General features: G+C 38.1%; 1 protein-coding gene across 10 annotated transcripts in view; it reads right to left on the minus strand.

The window, feature by feature from the left end:
• Positions 1-1,912: 1,912 nt before the first annotated feature.
• NRIP1 (nuclear receptor interacting protein 1) overlaps positions 1,913-14,455 on the minus strand; it is an 895,475-nt gene continuing 882,932 nt past the window's right edge. For all 10 annotated transcript variants that reach the window (XM_049824880.1, XM_049824879.1, XM_049824882.1 and 7 more), the window contains one exon: positions 1,913-10,880. In XM_049824880.1, coding sequence (XP_049680837.1) covers positions 7,024-10,512 — 3,489 coding nt within the window. In that variant the 5' untranslated portion in view covers positions 10,513-10,880 and the 3' untranslated portion in view covers positions 1,913-7,023. The remainder of the gene's footprint in view (positions 10,881-14,455) is intronic.

Here is a 14,455-nt window from a genome sequence, read left to right on the forward strand (position 1 = left end):
CAATAAAGAATAATTTGCTTTATTTTTTTATGTGTAGACATGTTCGTATTACTGCAAGAAGTTTTTCTACTCTGATAAAGGCTTCCACAACGCACAGGCCTGCAAGTGATCTATCAGAGTCCACATTTGTCCTTGATGCCCACAATGCTAGAGTTAATTTCATTGAGGACCATAAGATTGGACTGCCAAGTCCCATGAACACAACTGCTATATTTTTTCCCCACATTTTGAAATCACTGAAGCAGAAACTTTCAGTTCTTTATCCAGGGGCTGTTTTGTGAAAAATCAACAACATCACATGCATCTTTCATTTTGTGAGGAACAAACTGAAGATCAAGAAGATTCCACATGATCATAGGTCTGTCTGTAAAGAATTCACTGGCATTTTGAGGCGTTTTTGAGCAGTTTATTATGAATCACTAAGCAAATATTGTTAATGTTCATTCGGAGTGAAATACTTCTCAGAATATTTACACCCATTCAACATCCTTGTCACTCCACAGGCTTTTTAGCATACCATACACTCAAGTCCACAGGCCTGTTTGCTCTGGTAGACACAAAGCAAGTTTTACTTGGTGTTACAGCAAAATAAATAGAATAAATATAGTGAAGTTACAAGACCCTGAACTCCCTAGGCAATAAAAGAAAAATCAGTGATTCATGTGCTCCAAGGAACTGTCCTAGTGCACACCACTTGAGAAATAAAGGCATACCCTTGGGTTTTGCTTGGTAGGTAGAATCAAACCAAAGGAACCAAGTCAGTGAGGAAGCATGCATTTCAAAAATTATTTCCAAGCCGTACAGTCATTAGAAGACTAGATTGGCTCCTTAAGTATATTGCTTTTTCATGTGGCTGTATTTTGGCTTAGCCATTCATCCCTCAAATCAGGGAAAGCCTACTTACAGACAGAAGAGTCTATGCAGAAGCTGGTCAAGGGTCTTCTCCCTCTGAAGCACAGCTGAGTATCACTGGTAGCATTATATACATACTTTAAGACGACATATCCAAAGACAGTATCCCAATCCTACTCCATTTAGGATACCAAACAATTAAAGTGCTCAGCTATATACTTCATGAAGCCCTATCTGAGATCTCTGGAGTTGGAATTGTTGTTTTTAAATTAACTTTATGGATTATCATTTATGCTTTCCAAAAAGCTTCCAAAGAACATCAGGCATGCATATTTATTGCTAAGAGATCAGAAAACATGAAAATAGCTGCTATTGTTACCCAAAATAGTCATGACCCAAGTGTTTTCTTGCAACTGTACAGCTCCAGACACAGTGTACCTATACATCTTGGAACAAAAATTCTCCGGAGAAACTGCACTAGCACTAATGTTGCAATCCACCATTTGCACTAATGTCATAAGCTAACTTAAAAACTGCAAAATATGATGTGAGTGCAGTGTCAAGTCTTTGTATAGTCTTCACAGATAATTGTGTTCACTTTTCTACACATTTGCTTAAGAACTTATATTGAATACAACTAAGAAGTCCTCTTTGTAATATGGACTAAAGTAGATTTTACTGGGAAAACACACCTTTCCTGCCCTGCACAGGGGACCTGAAAAATGTTTCAACGTTTGTTTAAAATGATTTTCACATGAAAATTCCCATTTAGAGGTTTCTAGTTTATGGTCATTGATTTCAAGTTAATAAGCAGAAGGGTATTTGAATAAAACATAATACAGTGCTTTGTGAAGTAAAGCTGCTAATCTGTTTTAAATTGTTTTATTTCCAGCTCCATGACCCTGTTTCCAGTCAGTAGCCTTGTTGAAAACTGTGTGTCCCTATGTTCCTTGAGATATTTTTGTTGTCAGAAATTTGTATTAATTGTGCTGATGCAAAGAGCCCGCTAACACTCCAATAATAGAAAGTACACATGAAATAAAGCAGATTTAAAAACCATCAAAGACAATGCATTTTTCTCATTTATTCAAATCTTCTGCAGGAAGTAAACACTGAAAGATTTAAAAAAACTTCACACTGCAGTATGTACAGTTTTGTGACATCACATGAGGAAATTAATCTCTAATAAAAAAAATGAGACCAGTTAGATAAATTACCGAAGACACATCACAATAAAACTGGTTGTGGTAAAATCCTGAATTCTTATGTATGGCAATGAAAATCAATATTCCTTTGTTTTACAGGGATGGAACAGTCCTGGTACAATATTTCAATTATGTAAAATGGAGTCCTGAACTTACATGACTGATTATAGTTGTACGAGTACTTTATGTTTTAAAAGTAGTTTTGCATTATTTTTTTCCCCAGACCCTTTTGATTTGAAGCACATTCTTTCACAAAGCTAAAATACCACAGCAGAAGTCATGTCCAGAAGTGGAATACTGTTGTGTTTTGAACTGACCTGACTTGTTAAGACATTTTTTTTTTTTTTGCCAATGCACAGATGCACAGGGTCCCCCATGCACTTTTCATGCAGCAGGTAATCACAACTTTAAATAAAAGTATTTTTCTATACATTCTTCCAGACTTGCACTGTATACATACATGCAAAAGTTTTTAAATCTATGTGATCATATTTACAGTTATACATGGAATATACATAACAAAAAAGATTAAAAGGTTTTTTTCCTTTGCATTAGAACAATACAAAATATGTATTTTTCATTAAGGAAACCACTATTTACATCACCTTTTAAAAACCAATTTCAACATATTATAGGTGTAACAAGTCAATATATTTACATTATATATAAATATATATAATATATACTTACCAGTTTACTCCTCTGTAAGATGTAGCAGAGAACAAACCGGTAATATCATGTCACTGACGTCAATGAGAGCTGTAATACTTTCACCAACATTTAACAGGGAAAATTTAAACCATTCATTTCTTTCTTTTAAAAACATTTGTAAATTAAAAATTTAAAAACATTACTAAGAGTAAATGGCTAAAAAAAGTGAAAGTTATGGCTGAATTCCCTTTTGATCTCGTAATGTTTACAAACTTCTCAAGCTGAGCCACCCAGTTATGCGGCATCAGCAGAGAAGCCCTCCAGCAAAACACCTTTGCTTCTGTGGTCATGCGTCAGCCCCCATCATTTCCTCAAACTTTGGCAGAGGAGACACTAGAAATCTGGTTATCTCAGTCCTGTACACTTTCCTCTGGAAGGAAAAGGCATATCTGTGTGGCAATTACAAGTCAATCCCCAAATCTAGCTAGCTTGAGCGCGGCACCACCACAGCAGGTGTGGCGGCATGAGCCTGTAGATGCTGCCTCGAGCAAGGCATTGGGCACTTGGCAACCCAACTGCTCCCAGTTCCACGAGGTTCAAGTTAACTCGGGTGCAAGTCCCAAGGGGCTGCAACTACAACTGAGTGCGGTATAGACACATCCCCAACTCACTTCTCTACTGCTCCATGAGGTGGAGGCAGCTTTCCCTCAGCAGTCTCGCCCAGCTGCAACTGGGTTGTGTTCTCCCCTCCCTCCCTACTCCTTTAATGGCGAGATCACAGAACAGCACCCATCAGTCCTGCACCTCTTCGCCAGTATCTGACAAAGCCCTGTTTTTCTTCAAGCCTACAGTCCAAAGGCCTAGCTGAAACTTCAGCCTCCTGAGTTTGCAGAGCTATCTTGGAAGCTTCCGCTCCCACAGACTGAGGACAGCCAAAACGCATATCCTAGTAGTGAACGTCTACTGAACCAAGGAGACGGGAGTCACTGGAGAATACCAAGCGATACTCAACAGATGACCTTGGTTTGTCATTCATCTACAGGGACTGGGGGAAATCGAGGATCTTTGAGTTGCTTGAGAAAACATGGCCAGCCCTACTGGTCCTTCTGCTGGTGCAGCAAACCCAGCTCCTGCACCCCCCTTTTCTGATGGAAAAGTCCTCAGGGAAAACAATGGTGTCTCCTTTTTACTCACCCATGCTACAAGATAAAAAATTATTAAAGAGCCTTTGGTCCTCAGGTTTAAAGGCTGTAAATGTGGATGGGGTAGATTTTAAAGACCTCTCTTCCCTAGGGAGGGCTAACATCAGTGATCGTGGAGAATTTCACGTAGGAGACTGCTGTCCTCTTAGCAACTGACTGAAGAGCATTCGGCTGGCATGCCCTACCCTCTCTCAAGGGCCTAATCGTTTTGTTACATGCTGCTCGAGACTGCAATGTCTACAAGAGGTAAGATTCTTCCATGAACAGCACGTCCTGAACTTAAATTCTTGTGTATTATAGTTTACTGACGTCTATGAGAATGGTAATACTCTTTCATTAACATCACCTTAAAAGAAAGCTAAATCATTAACTGGTCAAACTGTTTAACATTTTAACTTAAATGTTTTATAAAACTTTAAAAACTAAATGTTCAAAAGTATATATTATAACAATAGACTACCATAGAACAAATACACAGGTAAGCACACTCCTAGACTCCAATATTACTCCGTGTTAGGGTTCGATTCTCCTCCCTACTTTTCATCTCAACTTTGTTTTGATGAAGTCTTTCCAACCAGATTATTTCACAGTCATTCAAGCTGCATTTTTCTGTGGAGCCCTTCAAGTAAATTATAGCCCTGTATTTATTCCAGGGACCATCTATTATTCTATATTGTATATATTTCCTAGCTATATACATGTTGTTTCAAGAAAAATAATCAATTAAGACTTTAAGAGACATTTAATGGATGGAACAAATACCATCTTTTTAATACTTCTGCTGGGTTGACTCATATAAAAAGAATTCAGTTCCACTGTCAATCCAAAATATACTTTATCTCATTAATGATTATTCTATGAGACATCTGAATTGTCACTGGGCCACTTACAAATGTAATATTAAAGACAAACAAAATTTTATTTTTGTATTATACTTCAGACAATGACATTTAAAGTGATATTAGATTTGCGTGAAGGTTTTAAAATATAAATCTTCTTTGTACAGCCCATTAAGATATTACGCTTCACCCAAATAACATAAAAATATATCTTTAAATCGCTCTGTTATTTCTCATATAAACCAGGGGAATGTTTTATACCGGATACTTCCAAATATTTGTGTTCCCTAAAAGAAAGTATCCCCTGGGGGGCAGGGCAAAACAGAATAGTGGTGCATTTTCCACCTGGCAGCCAGGAGAAGTCCCTTTCAGTAGGGACTGCACTGGAAAGAAGGGAAACTGATCCCAGGCAGGGGACAGAGGATGAGAGGGGGACAACAGTTTGCTCTCTCTCAGAAAGCCAGCAGTCTGGGAAAAGGATCTCTGAAACCAAACCAGAAAGGAAACGAGCAAAATGCCCCATCGCTCATCTCTGCTGTGCAAACATGAGATGGACAGAAACAGCACTTTTGTCATGTATTGGCTCTCAATGGTGAAAACAGTCAAAATTAACACAGAGCATAGCTTTCATTATCTGTGCAAGACAACTATTCAGCTGTTTGCAGATAGCATAGGGATTATCAGTGAAATTAGAAGCTACATAGAACGGGGTTTTTGCAGTGGCATAAGAAGTTCAGCAAAACTTAGGGTTGCCAATAACGCATATAATTTAGAGGAACTGGATTTTGTCCTCCTCCTCCCTGCCATGAGAAATAAGGGCTCCGAACAGAGTTAATACAGATAGTGTTAACAGGAAAGCAGAACCGCATGGCTCTTCCCCAGCCAGCAATTCTTTTAAGGTGTCTCAGCTTTGACTGCAATTTTCAGTTACTCCCATCTCAGGCTGATATTGCCAGATGTTACAAATCACAGCACAGGCACGGATTGAGGAAAAGGGTAGAGGAGGATTTCTCAGACATGTCCCACTATCCATTACAGAACAGGACAAAACCACGATTTTATCCTCAGTGCAACCCAAAAAGTTATTCTGAAACCAGGTTTTCTGCAGTGAAAGGGTAGTGCATTAAACCATGCATCAACTGTTCAGAGAGCAATAAATATTGGCAGAATATGGATTCTTTTCCCTGGTTGTAGGAAGAGGCCAAAACATTTTTCATTAAAATCCTATTCCATCTCTGAGTGGAAGTCTGATGTGCTGCTTTAGCGCAGCTGATTTTCATCTGCAGGGGAGGCAGGATGGTGCTAAACAGACAATTCTGCTCATCCACTTCACAAACTTTCCACCATTTTCCTCACCAAATATATATAACTAAGCTTTCTTAATCACACTACTCCAAGAGGCATTTTGGCTTTCCCCTTTTAAGCAAGGAAGCAACAGGAATGCACTGTCAAATGGGCTCATGCAGTACTTGCATGGCCTATGAAAATCTGCCTTTTGTATAAAAACCTAGAAAAAACCCTTAATTGTAACTAGTAACTCATAACTGTGGCTACAGGATTCTGAGGAAGGCATTTGTCAAGAGCAGGGCAAGGAAGAAAAATAGATTTTACACCACTATTCTGGCAGGACCACAAGCAAGACTTAAAAATAACAATAAAAATTTTGGAAGCACTAAAAAATACATTTCAGTGCATTTCAATTATTAACACTGACATAGGTTTTCCAATATGATGAACTAATACCTTGGATGGACTGCTCCATTTCTTAAAAGTTATTCTTAAAATTTCACAAAACATACTAAACATTCAAAAAAAAAAAAAAGTACACTGTCTCTATGCTCAGGCTTCCAAAAAATAAGGATTATTTTACAGGGAGGGAGGAAACGCAGCATTACCACCACCTAGGCTGTACGCCTACACTTTGTGTTATACCAAAAACTTGTAGATCCAAATAAGACTCTGATCAAAGAGGACTCATAACTTAATCTGATACATACAGAAATGTCTTGTACAAATTACAACCTTTCTAGTTTCCTTGTGACAATCTATTGTAAAGCAAATTTTATCTACATGTATTTTAAATAACATCACCAGAAAAATAAAAAGTTTATCAAATGAAAACATGTTTCAATTAGACCATGCTTTTCTAAAGTCATGCTCAATTTATACAGTAGTCAAGTTCGTACACATTTTTATTTTTTCTTTTTTTTTTTTTTTTTTTTTTAAACAAAGATTCAAAACCACTGATTGTAAACTCATTGAGGAGTCTGTAGTTTATTCTGGCTCTTTTTTGATTGTTAGCACTTTTTCCAGAAGTCCATGCACTTCTCCATTCACACCATGTTGATGAGAGGTCTTACTCCCCATATGGCTGTTGTAAGGACTTCTTAAGTTACTAAAAGGAGTTTTAAGCTCTGCATTGGATGTCAATTCCTCTTTGATTGTAACATGAGTTGAACTATCAGTAAATGAAGGTTCATTCCAAATTTCTTTATCATGTGCTTCTTGGCTACTAACAGAGTTGCCGCCTTTCTGTAACATGTAGTACAATATGGGATTGGTTTTGGTCAGTCTCGGAGAGTCTTTTTCATAATCATTCTTGTCCATACCTGTGATTACCCATCTGATGGGCCCTTTTTCGCTGGGCATGGGACACATGCTAAACTGGTCAGACTCAAGTCTAGATACTGTACTCCCCAAATGTTCAGGGAAGGGGGAACTGGCAGGACTTTTTACCGCTACAGGATACTGAAATGTTCTATGATCTACACAACTGTTCTGTTGCACAGGGCTTCCCATTAACACATTTACTGAAGAAATGCTGAAATCAGGTTTATTAATTGTTGCACTGGTTTTGTTTCCTTTTTTCTTGCCCTCCGTTAGTATGTTATTCCTATGTTGTGACAGATCTCTCTCACAGTTTTCTGAGAGAAGCAGCTGTTTCAACACATTAAAGCCTTTACTATCTCTAGACCAACTCCTATTTTCACTTTCATTATTTGAACCATGACTTACAGCATATTTAAAATCAGCATCACTTCTGCTGAATTTCAGTTCTTGCTGGTTAAGCAAAGGCCCATACAGTGCCTCAGTAGGAGAAGCATGATTGTTTGCAGCATCAGACACATTACTTTTCATCTTTTTTAATGGACTTTCCAAAGGCTCAGCATGAAGCTTCCTCTTCTTCGGTACTGTGCAAAGACTCTTTGATTCAAGGTGTGTCAGCTCATTGTTTCGGTGACTTCTGTCCAGCTCATCTGGAGGGTAACTGTCTTGATTCTGTCTCAGCAACCTACTTAGCAGGCCATTTTTGGAAAAAGAGAAATCTTGAGGTGAAAGAGGCTCAGATTTCAACTCCTCAGATGCTGGAGAAGCAGCTGTGTTTCTCTGCAGTGAATGAACAAATCCTTGAAATTTGTTACCCTTGCACTCTCTTACTTGTTGTGCATTTGAATTATAAGGAACATTTGATTCTTCAGATGGTTCAGTTTTTATTTTCACTGTCAATATTTGCTCATTCAAAGTCTTATCTGTCTGTTCTTGAGAACTTTCATCTCTTAAAAGCATCCTCTCTTTCTTTTCACTTTTACCTTTACTGGGAGTTCCCAGGAGCAGCTGAAGGACAGTGCGCCTTTCAAGAAGATTTTCTATTTCCGAACCTGGAAGTCCTTGTTCAGCGGGTGCAGGCTGACAGCTGAATATTTTGTTGTTTTCTTCATGCATACTCAATTTATTCGTAAGCAGAGGGCTATTCAATCTATCAATCAAGCCAACAGGTTTATCTGTGTTCCCTGCTAGCAGCTGTTTGCTAGCTCTTTGTTCTTCACTTGACATGGAAGTCTGCATGCCGCACTGAGCGAGGTTCTGCAGCAGCTTGCTGGCACTGAATGCTGAGGAGTTCTGTGGACTATCGTTCCTGCTCAGCTTGGCTCCTTGAATTTCTTTGCTTTTAGAAAGGTCTATCAAATGTTTAGATGCAGGATTTACTAGTCTGTCTGTCTGGATGCTGCAAGCATATGGTGGCGAGCTACGCTTGACGGCTAACGATTGGTGCGAGAGATTTATAGGAGAGTCTGCTTTTGTAGAAGCCAGCAAAGGTGGAGTGCTTAACGGAGTCATTCGATTTGCACTGGGACTGCCAGTAACAGGAGTCCTTTTACCAGTCTGTACAGTGAATTTTGCCACATCAGCTGCACTGTGTGGTCCCTGAGGGTCATGACTCTTGTCTACCTTTTCTTCACTCTTATGCCCAAGTAACAGCTGAAGTAGTGTTACTTTCTGATGGGGATTCAGCTTAGAAGCTTTTGGAGTGTCTTTGTCTTCCTTGTTCTCTGGACAGGAAACTTTTGGATCCCAGTTATGAAGCAAGGACTGAGTCAGGTTATCCAGTGATGCAGGTGGACCTACATCTGGTTTATCTGTCCTCTGTTTAAAGGATAGGTCTATAGGAAGACAGTTAGAATGGGAGCTTTCATCATCACTGCTGTCATCTTCTGTAAAACTAGGATTGTTGTCTGAATACTCATCGATAGTTGTTGGTGTGCTGCTGTCTTCAAAAATGCTGGCTCTCTCACTCTGTTCATGCCCTTTTACATGTTTGGTGGTATTCTGGCTTTTCAGTAGATGCAAGAGCAAACTGTTGCTGGGAGAGGTTTTCAGGTTACTCCTTTCCAAAGTACTTTTGTATCCCACAGTTTTGGGAGGTGAATGCATGACTCCCACTGAACTCTGAAATGGTGCCATATTGCTTTTGCTAGATACTGTTTTGGTTGATGATCCTGTTTGACCATTGAGATGGCTTGTCGTTCCTTTTGCTAAACCGAATTGGCCAATATCTTTCTGAGCACTTTCTTGTAATCTGGCCATAGCTGCAAGTCTCTCACTTGCTATTTGATTTGCATTTTGTGCTTTTAAAGCATGTTCCCTGGAGTACTGCTGCAAGTGAGCTTCACTTGAAAGGAGTAAAGCTAGTTGGCTGCATGCTATGCTGGGCTTCGGTGAAGCAGCAGGACTAGATCGTTTCTCTACCAGGCTTGCAACAGCTTGTAATCTTGCAGCACAGGACAGTGGCTCATTTATCACTTTAGGTCCGCTCTGCACCGCATGAGTTGATTCTATAAACCTCTCTTTGGGCAGGTTCTTTGTTATATCAGGCAGGCTGTTGTCCAGCTTCTGATCTTTTGCTTTGCTCTTCTTCAGTAGAGTCTTCAGGTGACTGGATGCAACACCATAGCACCTTAAATCCTTCTCCACTTGTAAAGAATCATGGCTAAGGGAATACCCTTGCTCCTTAAGGCTCTGCCTAATCTGCTGTGACAGAGCAACACTCTGCAGCCTAGAGCTGAATGACTGAAGCAAAGAGGCAAGTAATGTGCTATCCTGTTTGCCTTTAGGCACATTTTCAACCATGCCAGCTAACAAAGCTTCCTTTTTTCCATCTAAATCCACAATGGAATCAGACAACCGCCTTCTCTTTGCTGCATTCCAGTCTTCAGAAGACTGCAACAGTCTTGCTTTTTTGAGGTGCAGCATGCCAGATCCCTGATATGTATTTGTGTTAAGAACTGGACCATTACTTTGACAGCTGGGAAAGATACTTCCAGAAATCTTCAAGTTTTGATCCTCTCCACTATGCCCAGTAGACTTTTTGTCAACTGCAGTACCTGAGCCTCCTGCTGCTTGATGCATTAGTAATCCCTCTAGGTAAGTTAGAACAACAGAATCCTGGTGCATCTCAGAGCCAAGCTCTTCTCCATGAGTCATGTTCAATAAAAGTTTCCAAAAGGGCTCTGGTTCTATTCACTTCAAAGACTAGTTTTGCTGTAGCTGAATTGAGATGCAGACTTAAGAAATAACAGGTAGATGTCTATAGTGTTTTCTCACAGACTTTCAGAAACAATACAAAATGTCATATTCCAAGCAGGCTTCTTCCAGTGTATACTGTTTGATGAGCCAGGTTTCCAATCATATCAATCTGCTGATATCAAGAATATTTATGAAAGAAGTCTAGGAGGAGCACTCAAAACATGGTTCCACAGTAATGAAGTTCCATTTAGCATTTGCCGCCTTCTTTCTCCAGGAAGCCAGCTTGTTTTTCATCTTTTTCCATGTCCACCAAGCACATAAAATTCCTAAGTGAAAAAAACAAACCAAAACAAAAAACCAAACCAAAACAAAACAAAACAACAAAAAAAACCAAAACCAAACAAACAAAAAAACAAAACAGAAAGAAAAGATTTAGGATAAGATCTAATTGCATAAGACTTTTTTTTTTTTTTTTTTTAAACCCACATTTGCTTAGATGTATTTAGGATATATAAGCAATAACCACATTCCAGAAGAAATTAAAAATCAAATAATGGACAAAGTACATGGTAACTAATTTAAAGAACTTTGTGAAAACAATTCTGAGAGAAAATTTTAAACAAAAATTAAAGGTTAACTATCACAACCATAGCTACTGCAAGTGTTCATCAAATTTCTCTACCCTACAGCTCAAAATAAGGAACAGCAAACATGGAAGAAAAATCTTAAATCACTCTAAATACAGTTTTAAAAAAAAAAATCACACTGGATTTTACTTCACAGTTGCATCAACCTTTCTTCTTATTATGTAAATACACAGGACAGGCAGACTATCACTCTAAAAGACAATTAATAGGAAAAAGCATGCCTGAAGTTAATGTTTAGGTTCATGTTGAATCAATTTTCAAATAACAGAATAGGTAGCATCTTATATACCAGTATATTTTTTGTTTGGCAGGTAGATGATAATGCTAAAAGTAGAAACCAAGTTGTCACTGCTGCCCAGGACTATCTAGTAACACAAAACCTAGTACGATAGCACAACAGTGAGGAAATGTGTTGTTCTTCCAACTCTGAACTACTGCAAGTCATTAGAAGAATCATGTGATAGGAGTGGTGAAAAGGGTGCTTATGTTCCTGATATAACATAAATCCCGACATCAAAATCCTCCCTTCACTGGAGAATTTTTACCTTTTCTTTCCATGTATTAAACACACAATGGTAAAAGACCCCCAGGTCTTCCTTTACGTCTTGTTATTTTCAAAGGGTGTAGAACATCTCTACTCAATACTTTCTTGGATGAGGCAGCACACTATAAAAAGCTGTTTTAAAAAGCGCAACAATGGCACTTATGCTAGATGCATCTCTTCAGTTTCAGTTATATTACTGGTCAATGACAGCATCAACAGTTCAGATAGTCACCACAGTTCAATACTGAGATCATTACACCACACATGCCTATTCCTTCACTCACTCATTTCTAAATGGCATAAACATTCAACACGAGCAAAGCTAAGTGTCTTTCCACATATCTAACTCAGCAATTCACTTTCACAGACTAAAAGACAATTGAAAACTTGTATTTACAAGTTTAAAAAGGATGTACACAGATTAAATCCTTGCCTCCTTAAAGTGAATGAATATTTTATGATTGATTTCCCAGAGGTTATTTTTTAAATTCAAAAGCTACAGGCAACTAGAAGTCAGAAAAATATCAGATCCGAAAGAAGTAAAGTATCAGACCAACAACTAAATATCCATAATGTTAACAGCCCATATATCCCCCCTGTGCAAATACTAAATACTTCCTTACTAGATCTTAAGTCATTTAGACAAACTTTAAAAACACCCATCTCAAAAAAAAAAACCTAAAAAACCAAACCAAACCACCAAAAAACCTGCAAAACCCAACAAACCAACCCCAAAAGAATTAAAATACCAGCAGCGCATTGCAGTGTAACTGTGTATACCCATGTATCTAAATATAAAATGAAAAGCTGGTATCTATTGCTGGGGTCTCAGTACTTCTCTCAGAAATACATGCCTACATTAACCAGCATTTACATAATTACCTGTAGAACACACAGTGTTTGTTCAAATATATAACCACAACTTAAATGTGGATACGTCTAACTAAAATTTACCAATCACCTTACTGTTCCTTCAAAAACCTGTGCACCTGTGGGTGGGCTTTTGCAGAGTTTCAACCCAAAATAGACTAAAATCAGAAATAACAAATCCTTGGAAAAAAAAAAAAATCAAGGTTTCCAATGAATACATCAAGTATACAGCAACTGCAACATCAATACAGCTAGACTTATTTCCTCAAATATTCGGGAATGCACTTTATCTGGAAAGTAGAGTTTTCCAACTTCCAAAAAAATAAACTGTTTATCTGCAGCCACATTTTCGTATTCAAAAGAGAATTAAGCTGACAGCATGCTGTTCTTCAAAAGGAGTCAGCAGCCCTTGATACCCTGTGTTTTGTGTTTAAGAGAATAAAATGGAAAATTTTTCAACATTTCTTGCCATCTCATAAAAGCAAGCCTTGCAGGTCACCCTTTGGATAAAGTGCCAAACAAATGCACACTACTAAACCAATATTCAGTAAAACTTTACTCATTACAGCTCCGGGTAATTAAAAAAAAAGACAATGCATTTATGCAAATCCCTCCAGTACTCAAAACCCCTGTTGCAGGACTTGACACTTGTAGCCAGTACACTGTATATACAATAACTACTCTAAGAAGCATTTTACTACTCTTTTTTAAAAAAAAAAAAATAAAAAATTACTCAGTTCTAAGGAAATATTGACAATTTTACAAAAATCGAGTTGATGGAAAGGAATCTTCATTAAAAAGAATGAAATCCGAAAAGCACTTAATACAAGGAATGGGACATCAGCGATCCTTCTGAAGAGCCTGTTTTGATCTAGTGCTGCAACAGGTATTACAGCATTATAAAACCTTACGACCTAATGTACAATACACAAATGTGATGAAGTCATCTGCCAAAAACTGAAATTACATTTTTAAAAAAAGTCTCCAAACCTACACCTTATTTGTAATGGTAAACCAGGTAGTAAATTTTAGGGTTTGAAGGCAATAACTAAGCATTTCCAGTGAGTTTTGAACTGAGTACGCTTTTCTTTCACTGTCTGAAGTGTGATCATGTGGAAACCAAACCAGCTTCGGGAATTAATGTTTAGCTGGATGCTAAGGCAACCATTCAGCAACCTTTTAAAAACATATAGACTGTACCAAAGAATTTCCCTGGATCCACTGAAATGTTAAGTTTTCTCACTATTAAATATTATTCCAGAAATTACCAGAACCAAGGAAAGAAAAAAAAAGAACATAAAGAAGTAAGGCAGAAAGAAGAGAAAGGAGAAGCCATGCAGCAATAGATCTTTTATTTCCCAGTAAGGGCTGAAGTAAACTTATTGCAATTACCCTCTAACATCAATCTCTAATATCTATGAATCTCTAGCCCTACAAATTATATTTAACTATAGTGACAAAATAAATCGGTAAAGCTGATGTGCTTTCTTGACCACATAACTACTGTATATGCACTCCTTTTTGTTGCTTCAACTATCTTTGCCTAGACTTCTGTATCCTAACAAATAAACAAACCACTTGTTTTGCAGAGACTATTCTCAGAACCTCCAAGAGCACACACCGATCACAGCTCATTAAGCCATGTTTACCTAGACAGAACTGAAGCAGCAGCAGGATTCGCAGCACAAATGCTGTAACCTGGGGACACACTCCCCAAGTGGAGCATACCATGGGAAATCAGTCCTACAGCCTTTTAAAATGTGCCTAGGGACAAACTGTGGGCAGAACAGGGAAGATAAGAGAATATTACAATGTACACTGAACTGTGTAGTCCTGAATA

Source organism: Accipiter gentilis, chromosome 21, assembly GCF_929443795.1.
Source record: "Accipiter gentilis chromosome 21, bAccGen1.1, whole genome shotgun sequence".
NCBI lineage: Eukaryota > Metazoa > Chordata > Aves > Accipitriformes > Accipitridae > Astur > Astur gentilis.